The following is a 12,917-nucleotide window of genomic DNA, read 5'->3' as shown; positions in this document are numbered from 1 at the left end:
GATGAATGGTCTATGCATCTTAACTCGTATTAGATTCTCTCGGGTACCAGTGATCCGCGAATTCCAAACGAGAAGATGAGCGCACACCGCGAATATCAACTTTCTCCAAGAGTTTCCTGGTGTGCTCGAATTGCTCCCCAAAGTTCTTGCGTTCTAATCAGTTTCATCCACCGGGCGTTAATTGATACCCGTGGAGAAGGCAACATGAGCCTAAGCTAAAATTTCAAGTGCACGTATAATAGATGCAGCGGCGAATGAACACTTAAGGAATATTGTATTTAGATCTTTGAAATTTCTCACTGAAAAATATATTATTATTATTATATTTCTGTCGCGTTTTTATTGATTGACATGAATCGAATAAAATTTTAGTTTTGTTATGTTATTGACTTTCAAATGAAAAGAGAGAGAGAGAGAGAAAGAGAAAGAGAGATAGGAAGAGTAACCATATTTAGTATATCTATTTCATATTATTAATATGAATCATTTTTCATACGGAAAAGAGTCCTAATTGTACAATTTTATCATCAAATATAAATAGCTATAATTTTAGAAATTTGTTAATTATAACCGTATTAATATTTGTCCTAATCACGAAAAAGTTTTAGTGATCAAAATTTGTTTATCGTTTCGCTTATAACGTTGATCTTCTGTTATCTATGATATGACAATACATATTTACAGTACATATCTACAATACGTGACGCGGACGATTGTCTTCAGATAGCACGTTAACGAGCAATAGTAATGTGTTTATCACATACGCAAACACACACATGCGAACAAATAATAACGATTTTCGGCTATAATATTGAGAAGTAGATAATCGTTATCAATAATTTTTCGACAATTAGAGAGGTGCACATCTAATTTATCATTAACAAGTTTTATTGTTGTGATGCATCGTGAGATCAATGGTCTATCTATCTAATCTAATCTAATTTAGTTGTGAATGCTTTATCGTTGGAGGAAATACAATCAAACGAAAAGATTACGTTGCAATATAAAGCAATTAAATAAGATGAAAAGGCAAAAAAGGAAGCAAGAGAGAAAATTGAGAGAGAGAGAGAGAGAGAGAGAGAGAGAGGGAGAGAGAGAGAATGAGAGAGAGAAAAAGGAGAAAGATGAAGAAGGCGTTGATAAGAAGTCGTTTCAGAAATCGAATTATATCATTTTCGAATTTTGTTTGTTATTTCATCCACATTGAATTGACCTACAACTATTGTTGTAGTGTTTTCAAGTTTATATTGAGGAAGGAGTTTCAACGAAAGATCAACGATCTCTTTGATAAAGGCAATCAGCGGAAGTAGAGAGCGAAGTATTACTTAAATACGATTGGCAAACGATCTCTGTTCGCTTTGAGTCGAACTTTGCACGAAGATAAATGTATATATTTTTACTTTATTTTTTAAATATTGTATATTGCATGAATATCCAATGTGTACAAAAAAAAGGGAAATTATAATCTTTAAGCGACAAGTTATACTTTTTTTGAATTTTGAAAAGAAAACGAAATAAAAGAAAAATTATTTTGTTTTTTTTTATATTATGACATAGAGGGCTTCTTATTATTTTAAACCGGCAAGTCAGTTTCATTGATTTTGTCTCTCTTTCTTTTTTTCAATTATATACTCTTTTATTCGAAACATTTATTTATACAATAGATTTTGCAGTCATGATGCGAGGTTAAATAGTTTTTGTACAGAAAGACATAGTTTAGTTTACTGTGATTGATCACTAGATATCATTAGTATAGACCTTGAAAAATGTTTCGTGATTTAACGCGATTCAAAATGTAAACGTAATGAATCATATTTATTCTAGGACTGAATGTGAAATTAGTTGACATGTATGCAGGAAGCATCACAAAAATTAACATTTTCACTTTTTATTAGTGACAGTTTAATTAGATCTCAATTTCCTTAATAATTTCTTAAATTCTACAATATCACGTATCTTAGGGAAAAAGTCACAAATTATAATTTTTTAATAAAATTTATAAACTTTCTTGAAACGAATTTAAATGGTTGATTGATAATTTGTACGCAGTAACTATTCAATATACATATAATGTAGCTATATATATGCAAAGACATATATATATCTCTGCATAAAATAGTTGTTTTTAATGTTAAAAGCATGAATACGCGTCAAGGTCTGACTATCGACCTCACATTCGTCCGACTCCTGTCAGAATCTATTTAAATTCTTTACTTCTAGTTTATTTTCTTTACTTTATTTTCATTTAACAAACTTCTAATTTTTATGTAGTCTGCAGATTTTAACGAAATTATTTCAACTACAATAATTTTTCTTTAATTACTTAGTTATAGGAACACAACTAGAAGGTCAAGAAAAATCATTAATTCTGCATGCGAACAATTTCATTTATTTTTATCTTAATTTTATTATGATTAAAACTTTTAATATTTTTGTTATTTAAAATATTTTATTTTTATTATTTTATAAAATTAAGTGAAAGAATTAATATGTTTCAGCAATAATATTTTTCATAGAGTTTTAAAATAGAAAATATATATTAGACGCTTCCTCTATAAGAGATTCAACCATTTAAAATAGCGTATTTTTAGTTACCGACGCGGAGAAATTGCTATGTCTTAAATCTGTCTCGCAGTTTTAAAGGCAAAAGCAGGAATATATTTTCCGTACGCCACTTTAGTTTCCTACGCATAATTTTCGAGGCAAATTAACCTTCGTACCGGAAGACGCTGCGACTTCCGGTATTTTCGAGAGTGTTCAAACTGTATGATAACGTCTAGATTTTCCAGCCGTGACATCGCCAGGATGCTGTTCTTTTATCCGAATTTTACGGACGTTTCTTGTTAAATTTTATCTTTTCGAACACGTTTTATCGAAAGTATCATATGATGTATTTTATAATTGTGACTTTTTTCTGTGCGCAATAGAAACTGGCGCCGGTTTTTTTCCTATTTGTCAAGGATTTGTCACGTTTATTGTCAAGTCGTGATTTCGCCATAAGTGCTTTAGCTCGCAAGGACATGAAATAATTTGCGCACATTGTTTAGTCATAATTTTTTCAGCCTTCGATCTTTTTTGTGAAAAAAAATAGATAACGACCTTTGTTAATCTAATTTAGAATTTCATGTTTCTTTCTATTTATTTTTAATTTAATGTCCGTATCATTGACACAATATTGTCGATCTCGTATATAATTTGAGCTAATTATTTGCAGCCTTAACTCCATATTACAAACAATTGAGGCAATGAGTACTGCGAATGTTATGCGTCATCAACAAGCGCGATAAAGATTTCGATAAGTTGGATGATTCCTTTTTAAAGAAACACATTCCATTTTTATCATGTAATGCGAGAACTTGAAGTTCTTCCGTTTTCGACGTTATACATATGCGGACATTAATTAGTTTCATTGTATAATAATTGCAATAATTATAATAATAATAATAATAATAATGAGGGCGCAATTAATAGTATGAATAATAATACTATAGCATATCAATAATGAATTTCTCCTCATGATATATGTATAAGGCAAATATGTTAATAATCCTTATTTCTTTTTCTGAGAATAAATTTTGAGATAATATCAATATTAATAAAATTAATGTATAATAATCAACAAACATGTCGGTGATTCCCTTGACTCATTCTCACGAATGCGGATATGTGTAAATGTAGGAATAATGGCACTTTATCACAATTTTTCCTATGAGAGAATGCGAGATATATCTATGGTGGATAACATTATACGTTCCTTTCTGCAAGACGCAATTCCAAGCTGGACCGACTAAAGCCAGCGAACTTCGCCAGATAATGTCGATGATACTGAATAGTTTCTCTCTTTCTCTTTGTCTCTCTTTCTCGTGGCAGACGGATGAGAACGGCTGCCACGAATCCGGCACGAGCCGGCTCGATACTCGCATTAGTCGGTGCAATGACTGGAAATTCCGATAAGTGCGCTCGTCGCCGCCGCCACGGCGCTCGCGAAAACGCGATACCAGTTTCCTCGGTCACGACGTGACGATGCTTTTTTTGCGCCTTTCTTTTTCGCTTTTTATTTTTTTTTTTTTTTATTTTTCAAGCTATTTGCCGTGCGCGATCGTACACGTTCGCCGGCAGCTGCTCTTCGTCGTGTACGTTACGTAACGCATCTTCGAACGGATGAGCCGTGGTACGTGATGCAAGACGTATCGTGCACCTGTGTATGCACAGGGTAGTCTCTTTGTCGAGAGTTTCGTAGAGTTAGTTTAGATGTCTCTTGACCAAATAGACATGACTTATTGTTAGATGTAATAAATTGGTGTGACAAATACACGCGCGAATAATAAAATACATATAAATGTATGTGTATGTGTGTGTGTGTGTGTGTGTGTGTGTGTGTATATATTTTTTAATCATTATCGAAGAAAAGGAATAATTCTATTAATGCCAATATCAATAACTAATTTATCCATAATTTTATTTTATTTTTTAAATGTTTAAAATATACCGTTCATAAGGAAATATAAAGTTATATATTTAATTTTGAAATTTTACAGAGTTTAATTAGAATAAATATTGGAAGAAAAAAGATTAGTTATATGAATATCGTTAATCAGAGTTTAAGTTTTTTTTCACCGCGGTATCTTTGCGGTCATAGTTATAATCTAGACGGAGCATCGTTAAATAGAGTTAGCCAAGCAAGACATGCGAGTAATAATAAATTTCAACATGACATGTGCGAGCGTGAACAGCATGTATTACCATGTTGAGGGAGGAAAATGACACATATTTCATCCGTTGGCGAAGATAAGTAATGTATAGGTCGGTGAGTCCCTTGATTCGCAATCAAGCGAATGATGCAAATAAATCAACATAAGAATCGTGTCACTTTACGATATTTCCTTGCACGTATCTAATTTCAAAATAATATATAGTACAGTACGCGATACTTTAATCTATATGCAGTTGCTACTTAGCTGTATCTCTACACTACAGTATCATATTTTCTCTTGTGTGTGTGTGTGTGTGTGTGTCTGTAATTTTTAAAATACATTTTAAATTATATTAGAGAACAGTGTAAAATTAAATTAAAAAATATATATATTAATATTTATATTTTAATATATTATCTTTTATATGAAATTCTCTCTACTATTCTATTTAAAAATTTACATATTTTATTTATTTAAATATTTTCTTTTAAATCTACTACTTAATTCGCGCATAAAAATAAAACTGTACTATTTTTAAACTTTATAGAATAATATTGACATAATCATATAGCACATCTATCAATATATATATGTATATGTATAAAGTTTGCGATTAGTTATGATTGATTTATTATTATTGATAATTGACAGTCTTAAATTTTTTTATATTATTATATGCGTTAAAGTCTTAATTTTAGGATATAAACTTTTTTTTAAATATCCAATTTTTAATTCAATTTCATAAATCGATTTAGCACAGCGCGATATTTTTCTATGAATCCACGTGTCGAGGATCAACGATCGTAAACGGTTGTTTAGGAAAGAGAAACGTGTGTCTCGCGAAGGTTTTCAGAAGTGCCAAGTTGGATCGTGACATCGAGTTGAAATGAAAATAAATACGCGCTTGGGGGGAGTGAGAGAAATAGACAAGCGTCAGCTGTCTATCTTTCGCAGAAGAGGAGGAGGAGAAGAACGGCAGGATCCGCGTTTAGAGTATCTATTCGTTATACCTGGCGCTTCTCTTTATCGTCGCCGCCATCGTCGCCGTCGTCATCGTCGTCATCGTTATCGTCATCATTCGTCGTTGTCGTTGGCGATGCTGATCCGGTTTTAGTAGTAGCGTCGCGACGCCCCGGGCCGGCTGATCGCGCGCGCGCGCGCGCGGAAACGTGCGATGCAAGGCGGTGGTGTGTTCGATACCGCGCGACAGATCGTCGAATTCGAGGAGCTGGTGTCGCGACTAGATCGCATCAACGACATCGTGATACGGCGGCCGTCGACGACGTCGACGTCGGTGCCGTCGACGTCGGCGTCGGTGCCGCCGCCGTCGCCGCCGGCGCGAGCCACGTCGCATTTCGCGACATCGTCTTTACCGCACGACCGTACCGTCTCGGATGCCACGCGCTCACCCGTCGACGACGAGCAGCAACGGGTACGTGTCCACATCGGCATCGACGAGGATCTGCGGATGATCCTTGAGATGGACCCGTCGATCGTCGACGGGACACTCGACCCAGCTGTCGCGTCCGACAGCCATTCCACCGTGGCACGACCTTTGCGTGCCACGCGACTGCAAGGCTGGTACTGCACCGATCGAGAATTAACTCCTTAGTGTCTGATGTTATATGTGCGCATTTTATACAATTATACTGTTTAGCGTTAATTTTAACCCGTTTCCTACGCATTTGGGTTGCCTCATATTGCCTCATGTTGAGAATTTAAATTTAGACAGTTATTAAGAGCACGTGTCAATATTTTTTTATATTGATGAGATGTACATAATATATATATATATATATATATATATATATATATATATATATATATGTATATATATAGACGCAATTATAACGACTTTATGACTTATGACCATTTGTTCTTGCTTATCTTTTCTTCGTCTGTAAATGATGTAATTTGGAATGTTGGTTACGAATTCTTGCATCGTCATACTTCTCTATATAACCGTGACTGTCTGACTAATTCTATAGAAATTAAAAATAGTACAGCTATTTTGACAGTTGCATGTGCGTGAATAAATAATATTTTACGTGTTGATTATGTAAAAATGTAATAAAATTCTGGTTACTAAGGCTCATATTCTCACATTTATCGCTAAATATATACCCTTGTATATACAAACGCATGTATAAAAACACATTTAAAGACACTCATTTAGCGATAAATGTGAGTTCAGAATATGAATCTATGTGTTTATTATTATTGATTATTATCTTAAGAATTAATAAGACATGAAAATTTCAGTTCTATTTTTAATTATATTTATTTTAATATTGCCCAATAATAAAACTTTCAAAGACTGTTAATCAAACATACAAATGTAAGATAAAAATTTTTTATTTTAAGATTGAAAAAATACAGCGTGATGAGAGAATTTTTTTGTTAAAAATACAAATAGATTTCTATACATTATATACATATTTGTTTTACAAGAAAACCAATCCCGGGAGTATTATGTCAGCAAATCACTCCGTCGTTCAGTTCGTTCTCCGTCGGTTTATCGCGTTTACATCACTGTTATTCCTCGGTTTATAATCCATTGGCAGTTGATCGCCGTGTATTGAGTCTCCCCCGTCTCGAGACGAGGAACACTAGTCTTCCTGTTTCAAGCGCGCTGCATTTGATGGTCGCGTACGTCGTCTACACGTCGGTCGTAAACACTACGTCCAAATTTAAACGTCCTTGTCGCAACTCCTCACTAAACGCGAATCACTCGTCTGCCCGTCTCGACTCGTAGACTCACTTTGCTTGTAAGCAACCAGCGGATGCAACGACGCGAGTATCTGTATTCGTATCCGTTCGCGAAGTTCATCGAAGCGCCATGCAAATTGCGATCAGGCCTTCGAATATATTGCATAATCTCGTCACTTGTTGACGTCTTGCGAAAACTTCCATCATAATCTGCTCGTGGAACACAGCCATCCGTTAAACTCACCGAATCTTAAATCATTTCCTAGTATTAACGATAAATGTTAACGTTATATTTCAGCATCAACATTCTTATTGTTTGCGATAAAGTATATCAACACATGTTTATCTGACATTATTGTACATACGCATATATTTGATATAAATAGTAATTTTGTATGTAAATTAATAGACATATTTTATTTTATTGTAAAATACTAAATATATTCTTGATCTTTTTTTGATATAAAATATATTTAATACTTTGAAATAAATAAATAGATAAAAAATAGTGAACTCAACAAATATATTTAATTTCCGCGTTTTGTTCTTATGTTTATAATATGTAGAAAATCACTAGTTAAAGCGAAATAATTACAAAGCATTTAATTATGACATTACTATACAGAGTAAATGTTGTTATGCGGTATTCTCTCGAAAATTTCGCCTCACCGATCATCGATCCAAAACTTCTATCGTGGCTCAATGGTCCGATGTTAAATTTAGCACGCGTGTTACATTTAATCGAGCTTGTCATAACACAAACATAAACATCGCACGATGAAATTATCTGAATTTAACCGCATCTGTTCTTCCCGGTACAAACGCCTGTCATTTCTCCGTCGATTATTGGTGTGTGTAAAATACATCGCGTAACACAGTTTCATTCAATTGCGTACACGCGTCATAAATATTCAAACAATTTCGGCGTTATAATAGCCGGCGGAACGACGTTGGCGGCTATTGAGGAAAAGAGCGCAGGAGGAAAATTACGAGCGCCGTTGCCGTTGGATAGAAGCTGAAAATGAATATGGAAGTTACAGGAACATAATTCCCAATAATAGCTGCGTATAAATTAGCTAGTGTTTTTTTTTCTTTCGGATAAAAGCAGGAAACGCGACGCGACGGTGCGATTCATCGCGCGCGTATATGCTGTACTTGGTGCGCACAAATTATCAGATATTCTTTGCTTCCGGTCGTGTCGCATTAATACGAGGTAACACGCGCAAAAATGCACTCATCTAATAAAGGCTAATATAAACATCGGGGATCCATGTTGGTATGATTTTTTTCTCGTACATACGTTTCGCACTGACATTGACGTTTGGATCGAATCCAGACCGAAATGCGTCCTTCGACATTCCGAAAATGAATCATGGTTTTGCTTGGAGTCGGAACATATGTTTTAAATCTCTTTTATGTAGTGATGTAACATATAACTAGCGAGACAATGACTTTACGAATTTTAAATAAATATAACTTTAGATATGACTCTAATTTGGCTATTTTTAGCACAACAGATTATTATTTTTAGCTCCTGCTCTCTCGCAATCAAATATTCTAAAAATACAATAGACAGAAATACAAGGGAAGAACCTTTTAGATTTATTGGTGGAAGTAGAAAATTTGAAATAATATAAAATAAATATAAATATAAAAATAAATAATAAATATAAAAATTTTATAGAATAAAGTAAAAACAAGTTAAATTATAAATTAACAAATTAAAACGAATTTTTGGTGTTTAATTTTATTACTTCTCAATAATATAAAATAAATATAAATATAAAAATAAATAATAAATAATAAATATAAAAATTTTATAGAATAAAGTAAAAACAAGTTAAATTATAAATTAACAAATTTTAAAACGAATTTTTGGTGTTTAATGTTATTATTTTTCAATTTGATAAAATTATGCCATTATACTCCATGGCCAGTTTTGTTTTATACATATTACATATCATACATTCCGACAATATATACTCATTTTCGTTTGGAAAATTGGTGCTTTTAACTCACGCGCATTTATCACCAGCGATAGTCGTGGTTTTATGACTCTGCAAATTTCTGTTTACAACTGCTATGATTAATCTACTTTTGCTGTAATAATGGTTCATCATATGATTTCGCACACTAATAGCGGTACAAACAAATAATTTCAGAAGAAAACCGTTTCTATTTAGGAAAGTGGCCAATCTCGATATATAACCATACGATATATATCTCACAGAGAATTAACCGATCTTGGTGTGTGTATAATTCATACGCGATTAAATTACACAATTCGTGCCCGACGGCCATCCTTGCGCCGTAAATGTTACTCCGAGACCGTATCGCGAATAATTTCTCGCTAAATCGCTTTGTCGCACGGGCTAATTACGTCGCGCGAGCGCGTGCGCGCTCGCGCTCGCGCTCGCTCGCACGCACACGTGCTGGTTCGCCGTTCGCACGACCTTGTTCCTGATTTTCGTCCAGGGGCTTTCGATTACCTTCCCCCGGTTCCGCTACGGTAAGCGAGAATGGTAACGGTAACGGTAACGTCGCCTCCGCGCTTTGTAACGTATCGGCCGATCTCCATCTCTCTTTCGCTCTCCCTCTCCTCCTTCTCTTTCTCTTCGGTTCTCGCATTTGCATAACCCGAATCCGTATCGCCCGATCGTCTGGCACGATTCACAGCCACCGCACGTATATATGCACGTACGCGCTGAAGATTATGGTTGAGATTCCGTACGGTCAACTTGCGTAATTTTCCGCCCAGCAAACTCCGCGTTTACCCTCCGCACCGAGGAGCTTGCGAAAGCGTAATCTTGCGCGAGAATTCCAAGCTTAACGGACCTGATTCTCTGGCGTTGGTAGAGCATCTCGATTTCGATCGGCATTCGATTTCTATAGGCTTCAAAATATGTAAATATTAATCTAAATTAAATTAATTCAAAATAATATTACATAATATATGAAATCTTAATAGAAACCATGTGGTATTAATTAACATAATTTTATATTTTAAATATATTAAAAAAATATAATCGAGGAAAGAGATAATTCGCAGAAATAAAAAAGAAATATTATATACATAAATACATATTGTATCCTTTGTTCAATTGTGTTAAATTATAATATTTTGTAGCTGTAGAGAATTTCGCGATAAGCTTTCTTTTATATGCAATAGAGAAAAAATGTTGTAATAATCGTTACTTCTTCATTCGCTTCAACAATTAAAAGTTCCCTGCTCGAATTAATGCGACACTCCATCGACGCAAAATATTCCACGCGATCTTTTCGCTTGAGCGGATTGTGATTAACGGTGGAGAATTTGTAATGCTATAACAGGAAAGGTAGTGATCATTTAGCAAGGCGTAGCGACTTAAGTGCACTTTGTTAGAAAGCTTCGTTACTGTGGATTAATCAAGTGCACCGTATAATTCTGGTCGGTATGGAAAATTTCTTCACTTTTCAACATTGTTAATTGTAAGTTATACTTTTAGCTTCTACTTTCACATTTCGTCTTTTATATTTCTTACATCTTTTTCATCAAGCTTTATTTTATTTCATATTTTTATACAGGATATTTCCAACCAAAAAGTATTTTTGATACTCGAAATTAATGGAAATATTTGCAATATAAAATTCGATATCAATCTTTTATTTTCAAAAGATTCATCTGTAGGACTGTTTTGATAAATCTGGGACGCCATATATCTTGCTATCAAACATGGATTGTTTTTTTTGTATTGTTTGATGTTGTTCTTTCCCTATTTTTGTATCGTATTCCAAGTTTCTATATGATATTATTTGGAGCACAAACAATATGTGTGATGGTTCACAATATGCGCCGAGAAAAATGAACGCGTGCGATAAAAGACAAGATTGCGAGGAAAAACGGCTTACGTGAATGACATATTGATGTAAGTCGCAAATTGGAACTACGTCTGCTGGCAAGATATTGGTCGCATAATATTTCAAAGGGCCACTCGTACCTTAACATCATATTTCCGTCTCGTTATCTTTTCTCTTGGCCTTATTTTTTTTGTTTTTCTCTTTTGTCCCCGTCTTCTTTTCTCTCCTTCGCCTCGTTTCCGTTAAACTCGATGAAGTTTTCCCGGCAAGTTTTCTCCGTTGAATCGTTCCTCTGTTGAAGGTAAATCGTTTTCCGCTGCCTGCTTATTACGATTATGATTGTTATTATCAGTCGATATTTTCGAGCTTTTCATAAACCCCCACGAAACTTTTGTAGTTGGTGTTAGCGACGTTGAAGAACACGAGGCAAAGGAGGAATTTATTTCTAGCCAGTTTGTTTCGCGGATGCGGGGTCATTCGCCGATCTGTTATTAAATTCTACGCAAGGAGAACTTGAGCAGAGCTATGAGAATTTGCATTTGCGAGGGTGGCGTAGCATTTAATATGACACCAAATGTATTTTACAACAGTTTTTATCTCATCTTTATATCGTACATTTCAATTCTATAGAGAACTTTACAGACTGAAAGTCTTTACTTGAAATTTAAATATTTATTGAGTCTTGTGTGCTCTTGCTTTGTAAGTAATAAAAATTCTTAATAAATCGATATACATTATTTATAAATATCGAAAAATAATTCCTTTTTTTTTTTTTAAAGTAAAATGTTGACAAGAGAATTGTTTTCTATATCTTATGAGAATATATATCGGAAACATATGTATATTTATGTATACACTACCTTATCTTATTTATTGTAGTTTGGTCTCGCTATAAATTCACTCGTTAAGATTAATTTTCTCACGCTGGAATATCGAATATCGGAGTAAATGGCTGTTCGAATTTCACGATCGAGAACCCACCCGCAACGATAATCTCCGCTTCGACGATGAAATTCTGTGCACGTACAGCCCCGTTCGACCGAAGCCAACGTCTTAGTCGAGAGTGTATGTACATTAATCTGACAAAGAAGCTGCTTTCCATATTATCGCGATTTATATCGACCGTCTCACGGAGGAGAGTGCGGCTATATTTTCTCACTTAATTCATTTCGCGGGGATGAAGATAAAACTTTGGCGACGGTGAGCTACACCGATTTTCTTCGAGACTAATGACATTTAATACCATCTACCTTCCACATCCTGTAATATCTGCTCAGCGATCCTTGTTCGCGGATTTTTAGTGGTATATTCCTTTAGTGAAACGCGAAAAAGTGCGCTTGATATTAAAAAAATAAATAATTATGGAAAAATATTAATATCTAAAAGGATTATATACATATCATTAGCATAAAGCTCTCCCTCTTTTCCCTCTCTTCCCTCTCACTCTTTCTCTCTCCAATAGAATCATACATATTTTTATTAACTACAACAGTTATAATTTCTAATATTAAAATAATAATTAAGTAATAATTGTAATAATTCTCGCGTGTTATAAATTATTTTTTACACGTTATAATACAGATTTTATGTATATAATTAATCAACAATAATTTTTAGTTAAAATAACTCTATTCTTAATTTTTAAATAATTTTATTTGTTAACACATTTTTTATTAA

At 34.1% G+C, this 12,917-nt stretch overlaps 1 protein-coding gene across 5 annotated transcripts in view; it reads left to right on the top strand.

Moving 5' to 3' along the window:
• Mitf (transcription factor Mitf) overlaps positions 1-12,917 on the top strand; it is a 144,117-nt gene that overhangs the window by 35,704 nt on the left and 95,496 nt on the right. The window contains exon 1 of one of the 5 annotated variants that reach the window (XM_072901105.1): positions 5,336-6,275. The exons of 2 other annotated variants lie outside the window; for them this stretch is intronic. In XM_072901105.1, coding sequence (XP_072757206.1) covers positions 5,869-6,275 — 407 coding nt within the window. In that variant the 5' untranslated portion in view covers positions 5,336-5,868. Of the gene's footprint in view, positions 1-5,335; positions 6,276-12,917 lie in introns of those variants that run through there. 2 more of the 5 variants (XM_072901108.1, XM_072901106.1) reach the window with 2 other exon arrangements.

The sequence above is a fragment of the Anoplolepis gracilipes genome, chromosome 10 (genome assembly GCF_047496725.1).
Source record: "Anoplolepis gracilipes chromosome 10, ASM4749672v1, whole genome shotgun sequence".
In the NCBI taxonomy this organism is placed as follows: domain Eukaryota; kingdom Metazoa; phylum Arthropoda; class Insecta; order Hymenoptera; family Formicidae; genus Anoplolepis; species Anoplolepis gracilipes.
Note: the sequence above shows the minus strand (reverse complement) of the source record. Positions and strands in the feature narration are given on the sequence as shown.